The sequence below is a fragment of the Phascolarctos cinereus genome, unplaced genomic scaffold (assembly GCF_003287225.1).
Source record: "Phascolarctos cinereus isolate Bilbo 61053 unplaced genomic scaffold, phaCin_HiC Scaffold_7;HRSCAF=346, whole genome shotgun sequence".
NCBI lineage: Eukaryota > Metazoa > Chordata > Mammalia > Diprotodontia > Phascolarctidae > Phascolarctos > Phascolarctos cinereus.
The window spans coordinates 152,941,284-152,955,954 of record NW_027556180.1 but is presented as its reverse complement, the minus strand read 5'-3'; the positions used below and the strand labels follow the sequence as shown (position 1 = coordinate 152,955,954).

Below are 14,671 nucleotides of genomic sequence, written 5' to 3'. Positions count from 1 at the left end.
TTGTCACTTTTCATGGGCTGTTTTGCCAAAGCCAATAGGGTATTGCAAGAAAGCCACAACTCTGTTAATACCAGTCTTAGGAGCCCGAAGGGCCATTAGAGGTTATCTGGTTTGAAAGTCTTATTTTGTAAATAAGACTGAATCACAAGATATTAAATCACTCAATCCAAGGTCACACATGATTGGGCCAGAATTATCATACTACTCAGAGATCTACATTTTGAATATTTCTAAACCAACATAAATGTATACTTTCAAAGTATTTGGTTACAAATTATGACACTTGAATCTTAGGAAGAATAATTTTTTGCTCAAATGTTTTCTATAGATGTGAATGAAACTTAAAATTCTGCATCTTTACTTCAAAGATCTGTAATTTTGTTAGTGTGGTCACCCCCTGCCTGGCAGACTCTGGCCCTCTACAATTTAGTACATGGTCTTTGAGAATCACTACGGCCAACAGTTTCACCTTCTTGTGGCCAAAATATAGTTATCCTCTCCTAAACTTGGTGAGGCTGGTTTCAGACAGACAACAGGTATGTACAATCTATCACCAGGACATGCTCAAATGCTTTACATCTTGGTAGGACCTGTTAGGGTTTGTGACCCACAAGCAGAGACTTCAGGAACACATGGTTTCCCTGACACAGAAATGCTAAGTGCCTTTGCCAAACTGCTAAGTAGTAATGTATACCCAGGGACTTTAGCACTTTTCACTACTTGATCTAAAATTGAATTGTTCTCTTTATGAAGAAATTATTGTGAGAAACCAATTTACATTAATTTCTGCAATCTGTAAAGCCATTCCCTGCTGTGTCACCTAAGTCTCAGATAACTAACTGCCTCCAAGACAGATGTAAACATTAAAAATTAAAGATCCCTCAATCTGAAAGACATTAAAATTAAGAACCATTGTTCTTTTGCTACCTGAATATTCATATCTTCTTTTGAGGGGAAAAGGGTTGGGCAAGAATTGGTTTAACTTTTGGCCCAATTTAATTATCTGTCATTGTGTAGTGGAAAAAGTACTAGGTTCAGTGAGAAGACCTGGTCTAGTGCTGAACCAGTCACTAGCTGTGCAACCCTTACACATCAGTTTTTTCATAAATAAAGAAAAGGAACTAAATAGACTTAAGTTAATTTATAAGGCCCCTTTCTAGCTTCGTGATTCTAATCAAGTTTTCCTTGGCACCCCTGAGACCACAAGTTTTCATAAGATCAACAGTTGGGTGATCTTACCTTGCCAGTTTTCCCTGCCCCCATACTGTTCTGCATTTTCATAGCTTCAATCACGCAAATCTCTTGACCTTCAGACACCTAGGAAAATAAAAATAAACAAAAATTTTGAAGTCTTAATGTTTAAAAATATTTTAATTCTGAAGTATCTTTTTTTCTTAGGGGCAGCTATGTGGTACAGTAGATAGAGCACTAAGACTTAGAGTCAGTAAGACCTGAGTTCAAATTTAACCTCAGACACCAGCAACATGACCCTGGCCAAGTCACTTAACCTCTCTTTGCCTCAGTTTCCTCAACTGTACAATGGATAATAATAGCACCTACTTTCCAGGATTGTTGTGAGGATCAAATGAGATAATAATTGCAAAGCACTTAATACAGCACCTGGCACATATGGAAATGTTCTTAGCAGTGAAGTTATCAACAAGTGTTTTACCAAAGGATACGGATTTTTGCCCATAGCACAGCAGGGGCCTTCAGTGGGGAACAGACAAGAAAGAAAAAGCCCATTTCTTTTACAAATTAAAAGTTGATTCAGACACATCCTCCCACTGATGGCTGTAGAACCTCCCCTATGATCTAGGGGTTTGTTTTGTACTGTGCAAATTCCTTATTTGAGAAGCACAAATTTGGGGGCCTTAGGGAAAGACTGGGGCTTTTGTTACAAGCTCCTGACTGGCACACTAGCTCTGACTAGATGACTTCAAGAGTAGCTAACCAAAACTATTCAGAGGAAGTGCAGTCTCTATGGAAGCATGGATCTGAGGCACCGGCTGACAGCTCCTTCTTCACCCAGCCCATGGCTTTCAGAGCACAACGCTAAAGTTTAATTTCTGTACTTGTTTGCATTTGGTGTGAAGCATGCTCAGGCTGAGTCAGGTGCAACCCACTGGCATTGAACAGCTTCCATTTAGGAATCAACTGTCACTACAACCCCCTTGCCTCTTTGCCCCTTACTGACAAACACTGACTGCTTGGGTTGGATTTTTTTTTTTTTACCTTTGATAAAGAAAAGGTCTTATCTTCATAACTGCCTTTAGGAAACTAAACTGGGGTAGGGGTGTGGGGGTAGAACTCTAGGGCTGTGTGTGCCAGGCTCTTCTTATTCACCCCTCTTTGGTGTGGTTTGGTTTTGTCCAATGCTTGCAGAAGTGCCTGGAGAATATTCTTTCCTGAAATCCCCAGATGATCTACAGGGACACAAAGTCCCCATCCCCATCCCCCCAACCCCCCCACCCGTAGTACAAGCTGTCTTACTGGCAGCCATAAGTGCCTGGGAACCCTATGTATTCCTTTCCTCTGTTGTTCAGGTGGTGAGTTGTTTTTTTCTGGCACAAAAATATAGGAAGAGATGGGGCGCCAAAGCTTCAGTGCTGGCACTGAGTAGAGACACTGTGCTGGAGAGCTGGTCTTTGAAACATTCTGTGAGCTGCCCTTTTTGATTCGTTTTCACCTGGCATCTGAATTCCATGGTGAGTGTCTCACCAACTTATGAGGGTTTTCTTCATCATCCAGAGGGACAGAAGTGAAGGCAGTTCAGAGGAAATACAGTAATGCCAATTAGGGGTGACAAAATGGTGGGTTCTTTGATGAATTACTGTATAAGTCAGGACAGGGAATGAGAAGGATGGGAAGCAGTACCTACCCTTCAAATATGACCCCTGAAAGGCTAGAACCATGACCTACCTACTAGATTGTATAAACTAAAGCCAAAAAAACACTGGAAAGGAAAAAGCTTCTATTTTAATCATAAAGGCAAAATGGGAAACAAAACAATGATAATTATGCCCCAAATGAATCGCTCAACTTCGACTATGGGCTCATGTGAAGAGAGAGGTGGATTTACTCTGCCAAGTGTTTCACATACCCAGGACCCTAGATTCAGAGCTGGAAAGGGCCTCAGAGGTCATCTTGTCTAACCCCGCCTCATTTTACAGATAAGGAAACATGAAGAGACCCAAGGTGACAAAGGCATTGTCAGAGAACTCTTAGACTTCAGAGTCCAGGCTCTCTCAGGGCACCACGCCTGAGCTTTTCAGCATATGTACAATTTACGTATGTCCAGCTCTGCATGTGAATACTGAGCAACAATTCTCTTGAGGTCACTATTACTACGCCAAATTGCTCTCTCTCTTTCTGCAGTAGTCACTTCTGCTGCCTCTTCTAGCCTCCTTATACTAGGTCTAACTTCCTTTCTTGAGTGGCTCTTCCTGTTTTATTCTCTCTTCCTTCCAATGGCTTTGTCTTTCTTCCCATTTCTTTTGAATCTGCCAGATACCAGAGAGTTTTGCATCTTCATGTGGATTTTATATTAAGCCACTTGCTGAAACTGTGAACACAAGGGACAAAATCAACCTCCTACTCAGTCCCCATAATATTTCACCTGGCTTAAGAAGAAAAGGGACAAAGAATGCCATTATAATGATGCCCACGCGACAAATCCAAGAAAACATTAAAACTACTACTTTTCATTTTACTATATGAGTTTGCACATGCAGATGGCAATAATAATAGGCAGTTGCATAAGAAGCCATGGCCATAGGGGACAGAGAGCCAGAGTTTATGAGGTTGAGTGTCTCAACACTATTAATTTGTGTACTTCAATGGGGCAAATGTCAAGAAACATATAATTTAGAAAGCTATAGAATGTTTGCTGGCTTATTAATTTTAAAAATAGCACTGATTACATTACCCAAATAGAAACATTTTCTCTTGTGTCTCGTGACCATGGGCAATAATATAGGCTTGAAATTATTTTAAAGAGAAAAACCCTGGGCATGGTGAATCATGATTCTTCTGCTCAACCACTAGGATACTTTCCTTTGTGCCATAAGACAATGAATTTGAGAATTAATATTCTATTGCTCTTTAATTCCCTGGGTTTCTTCCCTATTTCTTTGACTTTATAATTGTCTTCATTTTTACCCTGTGCAGATTATTTAGCTTGTAAATGAAAATCTTGGTCATTTATATCTCTAATATGATTTCAGACTGTTTTCAATCATGTCACTCAAAACAACATTAAAAAACTGTCCCGACAGCTCACAGAAACAGTAAGACAATTTTAAAATCATCAAAATCATTAAATTGTATATGTTTCTATATAGAGCACAGCAATAGCCATGATCTGATTTGATCCAATTTCAAATCACTTCATCCATCAAAAATCTGCATTAGGAAACCAAATGAAAGCTTCATTAACTTAATGCCACTGAACACAATCTAAATATACGTCCCTGTTAAAGCTAACATAAAAATGACTGCATTGATAATTTGGTTTTCCTTGGATTGGCACTGTGGTGTGCTGTACCACCAGTTACCGCAGTTCTCAGACAGAACTGAAATGACTTAAACTTGCTGTCAGAACTCTCCATCTCAAAAACCTAGTGGCTGTGCTGGTCTGTGTGGTTAATATTTGTATCAAAAAGCCAAAAACAGAAACAATCCAGATCTGCACCATATTATGTTTACTCCCCTCCCCATTCCCCCAGGGCCCTGATGGCTTCTTTTACATGACTGATAAAGAACTCTGGGTATGCAGCCTGGGGACCTTGCCCAGGAGTGGCCCTGAGATTTTCTTCATGTCCTTAGCGAGGGCAGAGCACTAATTGTGCTCTCAGAGCTGGCTCTTTCAAATGCCGAGGTATAATAAGAGAGTTCCCATCACAATCTGTGGGTGCAGTGCTGGGCCTGAAGGATCTTTGGGGGTAGGTGCACTTCTCTAACACTTTTGTGAAGCATCTGCTAAAGACTTACTGATTGTGACAGGACGTCTTCAGTGTTAGGCTTACAGAATAGTCACAAGCCCCACAAGTCTGTTTGATGAACCCAGTCAGCCTGATGTATTTCTCCACTCCTTGTCTAATTGCTGTAAAGTTTGTAGACTTGAATCCTGTATCTTTCATCCAGCTTATTGCATCCTCTCCTTTGACACAGGGTCAAGGTTCACATTCACATCCGATTATTAAAGTGGCACTCATTTAGCAGCAGCCTGCCCTGCACCAAAATGAGTTAGCTTGAAGGAAAATTCGGCCCATTTACTCAGCAGATTTTAGCATTTTAAGGAGGCCTGAATGTCACACAGTACTGCTCCATTCTGAAGAGTTTCAGACATCTCCAGCTGATGATTAATTGTGAGTGATGGGAAATAAAATCCAGTAAAGCCAGCTGCTTGCCATGGTCGGCAAAATTACTATAATGGATATAGGCTGCCAATTTTCCAGTTTTACTGGCAAGTCTTCCAAGTGTAATTAAGGGAAGTTATAAATGATATGGAAATCTATCAAGTCCCATTTATTTTCAGAGGACTCTTTCCCCAGAGACTTTTATCTTCAAGCTTATAGTTTGCTTTGTTGTGCTAATGATTTAAACTACTTCTTATTCCTGATTAAAGTCCCCAATATCCTTCATATGATGTTATAGTCACTTTTTTTTTGCAAAGATTTAAAGAAACAGAAACGTACTAGAGCTGTTTGTGAACTTAGCTTATTCCTACATTCACTCTGAAAATTCACAAGGGATGGCCCGTTTGGTGGCAATGTGTCCTTGCTGACTATATGCATCCTCATGAACTCAAAAATAATGTCAGTATGAAGAGAAAGAAGGAGAAGGGAAAAAAAAAAGATCTCAAGCAAGCAGAAAAGGAAGCTCCCCAAAAGTAAATACTTTAAAGTCTGCTTTCAAGAGCAGATATTCATTCATCAGAAGGTGGTGTAGCTCACTAATGTTATTTGACTTGGAATAAAAGCATGAAAATGATGGCAAAGGCCTAAAATTGGAGATGTAAAGGATGACTGCACAGTATTCCATTTCTCAATTTCATCCTTCAGAGCCACAAAATGGGGGTGATACAGTTACTGGATGAGATTTACAGTAACAGCTGTGGTCTTCCCACACAAGGGAGGCCCTTCTAATGGGCTAAGGTCTGTTTTGAACAGACGGGGAGAAACAAAACAAGGTTTCCTATTAAGAGTGTGCAGTAATATTTCTGATAAAAGGATTACGGGATTCATATTTCCTTTAAGAAAGACACAACCCCTTTTTGTTGACTAAAACTAGTGTAGTTTTAGAAGGTTATCTGTTAAATGTGGGAGAGGGCACACAAATGACATCGAAATGTATAGTTTTTAAAGACTGAGCCTCTAGCAACTGTAAAGAATGCATAGGAAACTGTGCCAGTGGCATATGGCTTTCCACTGTGCTAAACATTCATACAAAAGACAGGTTCATCAGTCATTGGAGTATCTGGATAAAAAATTAGCTCCTGATGGATGGTATTTTGAGCTTACCTGCTGCTAGTACATTACCAGAGAAACACAGGTTTTGAAACCCACATGACATTAGAAACTGCAGACCATGAAATACAACACGTGCAGGCGCACATAATGTACGCCAGATTATACAAAATAATAAATAAGCTATTTAAACCCTCTGCCTAAAATTGGGCCCGCTGCAAGGAACCCTGGGTCACTTCTACGCAGGCCAATTAATGCACAGCATCTGCTGTATAGAAGCAGGGCATGAAGCACTTCCGAATGATTTCAGCAATTAAAAGAAAACTGTTTCCTGCCTGTTCAGACAGCAACTGTTTCAATGCAAGAGTGAGCACCAAATCACTGTGTGCAGCTGAAAAATTAAGCCCCCTTTTTGGGGAAGAGGGGTGAGTGGGATGGAGGTTTGTTTTTTTTTTAATGGAAAAAAGAGCCTTCTTTTGTTGTCCTACATTCTATGTTTTTCTGCCAAATTAGACAGAAGGCTCTGAGGGCTTACAGGGCCCTCTACAGTATCACCTTCTGGTGCACTGTGGCTCCCTAAAAAGATGGATCAATATCAACCCTGCTGATTCTTCTACAAAAGTGAAAATCCTTCAATTACATATTTTAAGACTGTTCTATTTAGAACACAGGTGCTTGAATGCAATGCATTTTAAGGCCCTCGGATCTGAAGAAAGGCACAGTTAACAGCCACAAGGAAAAAGGCATCTTGGATATGGTTAAAAGGTACTGCTAGGATCTGATTTTAATAACTTCTTTCTGAGCCTGGAAGACAGGCTGGTAAATATCCCCTGATACTTCCCAAAGAAGAGGATGTGTATTCACATCCCAACATATTTAGGTATTTGGGGTGGGAGGGAGATCACAAGGATTATTTTCTGTATTTAAGGAGCGATATACTACCACCAAATTATAAAGGAAGGTTTAAGAAAAATGATGCCAAATTTATTATTGTCTTGGTTTTACCAAGTCTTTTAATGGGCTTCTTTCATGGACTGACTCATTCAGAGGGGCATTCAAAAAAAGGTTTGACACTTGCTCCTCTCATTTCTGTATAACCTCTATAACCCACACAAACACAAGTTCTCACACATAGTAGGCATTCAGTTAACATATATGAAATTGAATGGCATCTCTAAGCTTAGGGTCCTTGTCTGCTCTTCTCTATTTTCAAGGAACTTGATTTGCTGGCAGGTTACAATGGCCACCTGATCAGGGTTCAGGATTCCTCGGAAGAAAAAAAGAGTTACAAATCTAATGCTCTAGTATATTTTTTTTCCTCAACCTTCATTTAAAATTATAAAAACACCTTACTCCTCACTGCCTTCTTTCCAAGGTGGGCCTTTTGGAGCCAAAGTATATAAATGCAAGGAGAACTAGCTAAAAACTTGAAATGAATTTTCTGGTGTCACTCCACTTTCAGAAATCAGTTTGGTTGCTATACCTTTGTAGAGGTCCTTGCTGTGGAAAAGGCTTTTCAGTAGAATGATACTTTTTTGAGCATAAAGACAACAAAGGCTATTTTGTTTTAGTAAGGCTCAAAGTGGCCATCTTCAAAACAGTCTGAGTTTGAAACAAAGATAACCTGCTTTAAGTAGACCTCACCTTTAAAAGCAAAAAATAACAACTCTTACAGAAGCAGATTTCCTCCTGGTAAATAACATTTGAACATTAATGAATTGCTCAACAGTAACAGAATATACACATTTTAAGAAGTCCAAAGACTTTATATGAAGTAGTATTGCAAATAGAAAACAAAGAAATGCATACTTCTTTATGCACTCATGTGTATGAGGTTAGGGAATTTAAGTAAAGAGCATGACTAACTCCTATGTAAAATAATTAAGTACTTCAATCACTTTATAAATGGGAATCAAAGGCATCAGAGATGGAAAAACCTTTCAAGTCATCGAGCAGGTTCTTAGGCTGGGCCATAAGAACTCTCCTCCCACTCCCCAAACTGGGGTATAGAGAGGATCTAATAGTTACATTCTCCTAGTCCACCGGTCATTGGTGTCAAATCTAACCCTGGAATACTCCAAATACCTCGCAAAGAGCTTTCAAATCTGGCTCAGTACTGTCTCTTTCAAAAGCTGAAAAAACAAATACCTCTCTTATTCCCCATTCTTTCAAATTCAGCTATGAACCAAACCATTTTGAGAGTTTTATATTCTGAAATGGAGCACCCGTGTTTCCCAAAGTAATGCAGATTTCAACTCTTAGAAATACTACTACCTTGGAAGGAGCGGAAATTAGTAGAAAATAGTCAAAGGGGGATACTCTAGTCAATAACTTGCAACCAGCGGGAAGCTTGGTTACTTATGTGATGCACAATACAGCAAACCACCTAAGAAAACTGTCAGCCAAGCTCTGACCTCCAGTAATCAATGCTGCTCGCCTTTAAATTCCAGTTCCCTTACAATGGTGTTCTTCCACAGCTCAGCCTGACAGCCACACTTTCTGGTAGGTGCTGCCAAGTCAGAATTTGCACTAGGCAACAGGAAAACAAAATCTGTAACCAAAGTAGATGCCATGAAAAGCAACAGGTACCTTTTGCCAGCCTGTTATTTTACCTGAGTTTATAAAGTAATGAAGAACTCTATTTTCCTTAGAGGAAAAAGTTATCCCATGATTGTAAATTGAATACAGCCCTTTGCAGGCCTCTTTTTAAAGATGAGATGAATATTTTCAATGCAAATCTGAGATGATTACGGAATCTAAACACAAGCAGGAAGGGCTTGAATTAAATACAAAGCTAAAATTCCCCCTTGGGATTTTTTGGGGTTTTTTCCCTGATACCAGGAGAAGCAAACAGCTAACAAAACAAAAGTGTTCATGCTCACTTTCTTTTACACTTCAAAGTCAAAACAAAAATTGTACAATAAGTTCATCAGTCCTGAGTCACATGGTAATATGGGGAATAGTGAGCCATTCTTCCAGGGTTTTAACTGAAGAAAAAATTTTTTTTTCTGTTAAAAGACATGATAGAAAAATTATACCCATTAGAAAATGCTAGCTATGGAAAAAAATGGTGGCTTTAATTAATTAGTATCAATGTTTTGTAGTTTAGCATAGTGTTAAAGGTATAGCAACGTTAAAATCAGTCACTGAAAAGAAATGCTTCTATTTTATATAAGGCAAATATTGCTTTCCCATTCCAGTCTGTATGATGATTTATAATTTGATATTAAATTTTCTTCTGAATTAAATTTCTAATTCTTTTCTTTGAAAATATCTGCTCCACTCCTCCCCTCCCCAACCTACTAACTAGCATCTGACTTATTAATACCTGTTTCCAGATGGTAAACGGTTATACACAAAAGAAAAAGTTAGTTTGTCAGCTACATGGAAAAGTGAAGGCCTTTAAAAAAGGAAATAACCATCACATTAAATGTTAAATGGAAAGAAATATATTTTAGAGAACTTTAAGGAAGCCACAGTGTGTGAAGCCTAGAACAAAATGTTCCTAATTATAGTAAATTTTCTCTTTTATGCTTAGGGAAGGGGAACCTGCATTTCAAACAACTTAGCTCACAGGATTTTCAATACATGTTACAGAGTTCCAACTGTACCTGGTCACCTTGAAATAATTATAGAGATTCAAAACAAAATTCAGGGTTTTTTTTCTGTTGTTGATGTTGTTTTGGTGTTCTACTTTCTACTCGGATCTCTCTGATACACTGCTTCTGTGTCGTCGTCTCCCCCACCCCTACCACTTTTACAAATGTCTTCATTCTTTCAACAGGCATTTCATGAAAACATTGGTTATTTGTGCTTACTTGGCATGAAACATAAGGATTCTTTTTAAGGTTTACTTAGTCCTAAGTAAGAATAGAGCAACTAAAAGGATTTAAGGTTTTTAGAATTATTTTTTCAACAGAAAAGCTGTGAAGACTTGAGGGGCCCTTGGTTTTCCTTGGCTATCTCCTGAGCTATCTGCTTTTCGTGGGTCTCCAGTGATAACAGGCCTTGGCACCTTGACAGCCACTGTATTCTATGTAGAAGAGCCCGAGTTTCTTTGCAAGTGGATGGTGGCCTAAAACTGGGCAAAAGTCAGGTGAAGAGTACTAGTTTCCTAGTGAGGCAGTAAACTAACCTGGGGCCTTTCATCAAATGAGGAGGAATTTCTTGAAATTTAGTTCTTTGGAGAAGAATTAGATTCTAAATTGGTGAAAACTAAAGGAATAAAAACCTCCCCTAACTTCTGTAGCAGTACAGGCTACTTTTCGCAAATGGCAACAACTTAACAGAGAACACAGCTTTATCCAAACACAATGGTACATACAAAGTGTGAAAAGCATGAGGGGAGGGACCACAGCAAGCTTTGGAAACAGGAGAACCAAAGCAAACATATTCTTCACCTGGATGGCTTCGGAACCGCAGCCCAAAGCATCTGAGAAGTGTGGTGGCCGTTCCAGGCAGCACACACCATGGCAAGAGTGTTTATCCCCTGGAGTTCTTTCTGATAAAGCAGCACTCCCGTAAGCTGGTTCTCAGTCCTGTTCACATGACTTATGAGGAAATCCTCCCAGCAACTCTAAGGAATAGCTCCTACTTGATAATTTCAGTAAAATAACATGCTTCACAGTTCTCAGGCTATACCAGTCTTGAAAACCTACATTCAGGCGGGTTTAGCTTTTAAAAAATACAGACACTATGTAACTACTTGAATAGAGTCAAATACCAATGTTATCTTGCTCCTTTTTGTCCCCCCCCAACTTTGTTTTCATATAGCAAATTATTCATTGGTGAATATAAACTACTGACTTCCACTTTTACTCAGTGTAGAAATTAGACTCTGAGGAAATGGTGGTTTAAAAAAAGTCTACACTGATGAGTGCATTCCGGACCTGTTTGCTACCCTCTCAACAGCTGTAGTTAAGGAAGCTGCTGCTGCTGCTGCTGGATAGCCATGACATGAAATTTGAACCCTTCCATCCCACCACTTATTTAGCCCAGATAGCTAATACTACCTCACTGGTCCTGGAAAAGGAAGGATTTAAGTTAAATCCTTCTTAAAGAGCCTATTTTGTAATTAAAACTACACAATTAGTAAGTACTGACAAGTTCAGGTTGTTCAAATGTCTTGCTGTTCCATGCTAAACAAGAATATTTAAAAAAAAAAAGCCCTCATATTCTACTTTACCAGAAAGTTTGTGGGTTTCCTCTGATTATGTTGGGGGGATTTCTGAATTCTACAGCCAAGGATGTAGCTTCTCCTGATTCTATGCCTTCAGAACCAAGAACACTGAGTAGGCTGTAAAAAAAGTCATCAGCCTTTACTTATCCTTTTTATTGCATGCTCCAAATCCAAATCATAAAATCTGAATGCGTGATATTTGCCAGCAAGAGCAAAACAAAACCGAGAATTAATTCATCATTATTTGGGCATTTTACAGCTTCTTTTCTTTATAGAAATGCTATTTATTAAATCATTTTTCTACCTCCTAGACTAATTTCAGTTCTAATAGTTTCTGCTTCTATACTAGCCTTCACTGGCTGCAAATGCTTTTTTGTATACTGTTTCTAAAAATGTAGGCTAGTCACTGCTGGTGTTGGCATTTGTTATTTCATTTATATTAATAATAAAACAAGGAAGAAAATTCAATTCGATCTTTAAAAGAAATTATGTAAACTTCAGACTTAACTAAAATATAAAATAGAATCTTGTGTTTGTACTACCATAAAGTTCAATAAAACCTACCTAGATGGGGGGGGTCCCCTCTTAACCCTTAAATCAACCAGAAAGCCTTCTAAAGATCTTTGATTACAAGATTATTTCCTTTTTCTAATTAATTGATAGAAAGATTTCTGTAAAAGGGTGCTGCAACATGCCAATATTGCTACTAACCTGACCATTCAATACACTCTTGGAGGTGGAGGCACAATCTTATCCTTAGATATTAAGAGCTTACTAATTAAACAATAACAAACTATTCTTTGTGCTTCAATATTACAAAGTTGAACTTCAAGGTGAACTCAACATAGAACTTATCCTCAAGTTGTGGAAGATGCGTTTTTGGGGGTCCTACTTTTCTTCTTCCCAATTAGCTCCTTATTCCTTATGCCAAGAGAAAGCTTTCCCTTTGATAGAATTCTTTCTCAGCAGTATTGCTTGTGGAAGACCAGAAGATCCTCCCTGTAAGGCTGTTCAAAGCCCTTAGTGCATTCATGATATTAAATGGAAATATTTTAAAGCAAAATACTACTAAAAGCTAAATTTTCCCTTAAGCACAACAGAATGAATTTGGCCTAATTTCCAATCCATTCACAAATGGTTTCTTAGGCACTCAAAACTGTGTTTTCTGAGGGTATATCTGATGTAAAGAAATAGTCAATGCATATGGTCTGAACTATAATCTACTTTACTGACTAATGAAAGCACTGGAAGACTGATTTGTGCTTTCAGGGATGCTGTGAAGGCAATTTGAGGAGAGGAGCTCACAATACAGCCCATATTTAAAAGTCATATCACTTACCATGTCTCCTGGCTTCACAGAAACTGCAACTACCACTCCAGGCATTGGCGATCTCAAAATACTGCTTGTGTCCTCTGCTATCTTCTCCAACATAAATTTGTTCAACTTTGCAGCAAGCTGGGTTAAGATATGTACCTTATACTTAAAGAAAAAAAAAAGTTGTAGAATTTTTTCATGAATTTTTACTGTCAAATCCAATTTTTTTTTAGTTTTTAGAAGTCCGAATTATACACTAATAAAATATCTCAACTAGAATTGCTTAGTACAATTTAATTATATATACTAAATATGAAATACTATATTTGATACATTGTTAAAAAAAACTATCTAAAAGAGTTATGGAAGGGAGATGCCAAAGTTAGACACAAAGAAGCAATTAGTAAAAAACTACTGCATAATTAAGAAAAATAAGCTTAACTATACAAATTTAACAGGTCATAATTTCCCTTTCTACCTCCCCACTTAAACACTTATTCCTGATGAATACAGACAATCCAGGGAGCTCAGTGTGGGCCTGGGGAGCCATGAGGGCTGAGCACCAGTAGATGGCAGCAGATTTCTGTCTCAAACTTTCAGCCTCTCACCTCCATGAGGACAGAGCTCACTGCTATTCATCAATTATTTAAACAAAAGACTTCAATAAGCATTCCAGGATGAATAGCATTTAAAATTCAAATTGATATTTTGATGAAACAAATATCAACACATTCCACTAAAAATATTCTATTCACTATGGAAACCACTGGCTTGTTTTTTTGTTTTTTTTTTCTCCCCAGTGCAGTAGGATCTTCTCTCTGGGCAGGGAGCGGTTTCCTGGTGAAGGAGAATATTTAAAGGAGCCTAACTTCTGCTTCCAAGAACAAGATGGGGACTTCAGAAAGGGCCAGTGGCACCCTGGAGGACCTTCAGGCTGGCCCCAGGAAAGAGGGGCTCCCAGCGATGGTCCTATACCTCTGGGAACTACACTTGGTTCAAACCAAGTCCAATAACATGAAGGAGTGTTAACTCTGTGAAGCTGAAACCACCACCTGGAGATGTTAGGATTCCCACCAAAATGTATTTGTCTTGGAAAAGACTGATCCTGCCTAGCACTATTTTGCATGCGAAAAGCTGCTCTAACTCAAAGCCTCTCAAGGGCATCAATCAGGATGTCAACAAATGTATAGAGCTTACCTTCCTTCCCTTCATCCCCCAACAAGCTTAGTTATTTGCCTCTCAGCACAGATAAGGACATTAATGTATATTGTTTACTATGTTATGGGGTGGGGGAAAGCAGGCTCACTGGGAGCTCCGATAAGGGAAGTTTGAAGTAGATTTGTGACAATGTGACAGGTTGAATAATAACATCTTTTGCATGTTTCTTTACTCTTGAGTGTGTGTTTTGCAATCAAGACATATAAGTGTCTGCCAGTTGCTGAAGGATATGATCCTTAAGTGAAATTACAGTGCAAATAAAAGCTTTTTGCTCCTATTAAAATTCATCTGAGTCATAAGTGGCAAAGGAAAAAAAGCCAGGAGAGTGCCTTCTGACAGCAGTCAGTCTGATAAACATTCTGGGCAGAGGGAATATCTATCAAAGATAAATTGTACTTAGAAATGCTTCATTAAATCTAGGGGGGATGGGAGGGCAGAAAATACAATTATACTAATTTTCACAGTTTCAGTATCTGTGGTTAGTGTCTA

At 38.7% G+C, this 14,671-nt stretch overlaps 1 protein-coding gene across 3 annotated transcripts in view; it reads right to left on the bottom strand.

The window, feature by feature from the left end:
* The window catches only part of PCCA (propionyl-CoA carboxylase subunit alpha), a 484,900-nt gene that overhangs the window by 2,348 nt on the left and 467,881 nt on the right, over positions 1-14,671 (bottom strand). For 2 of the 3 annotated variants that reach the window (XM_020964019.2, XM_078147299.1), the window contains 2 exons: positions 12,989-13,129; positions 1,240-1,317 (listed from right to left, as the gene is read on the bottom strand). In XM_020964019.2, the coding sequence (XP_020819678.1) occupies positions 1,240-1,317; positions 12,989-13,129 (219 nt within the window). The remainder of the gene's footprint in view (positions 1-1,239; positions 1,318-12,988; positions 13,130-14,671) is intronic. The other variant, XM_020964021.2, reaches the window with a different exon arrangement.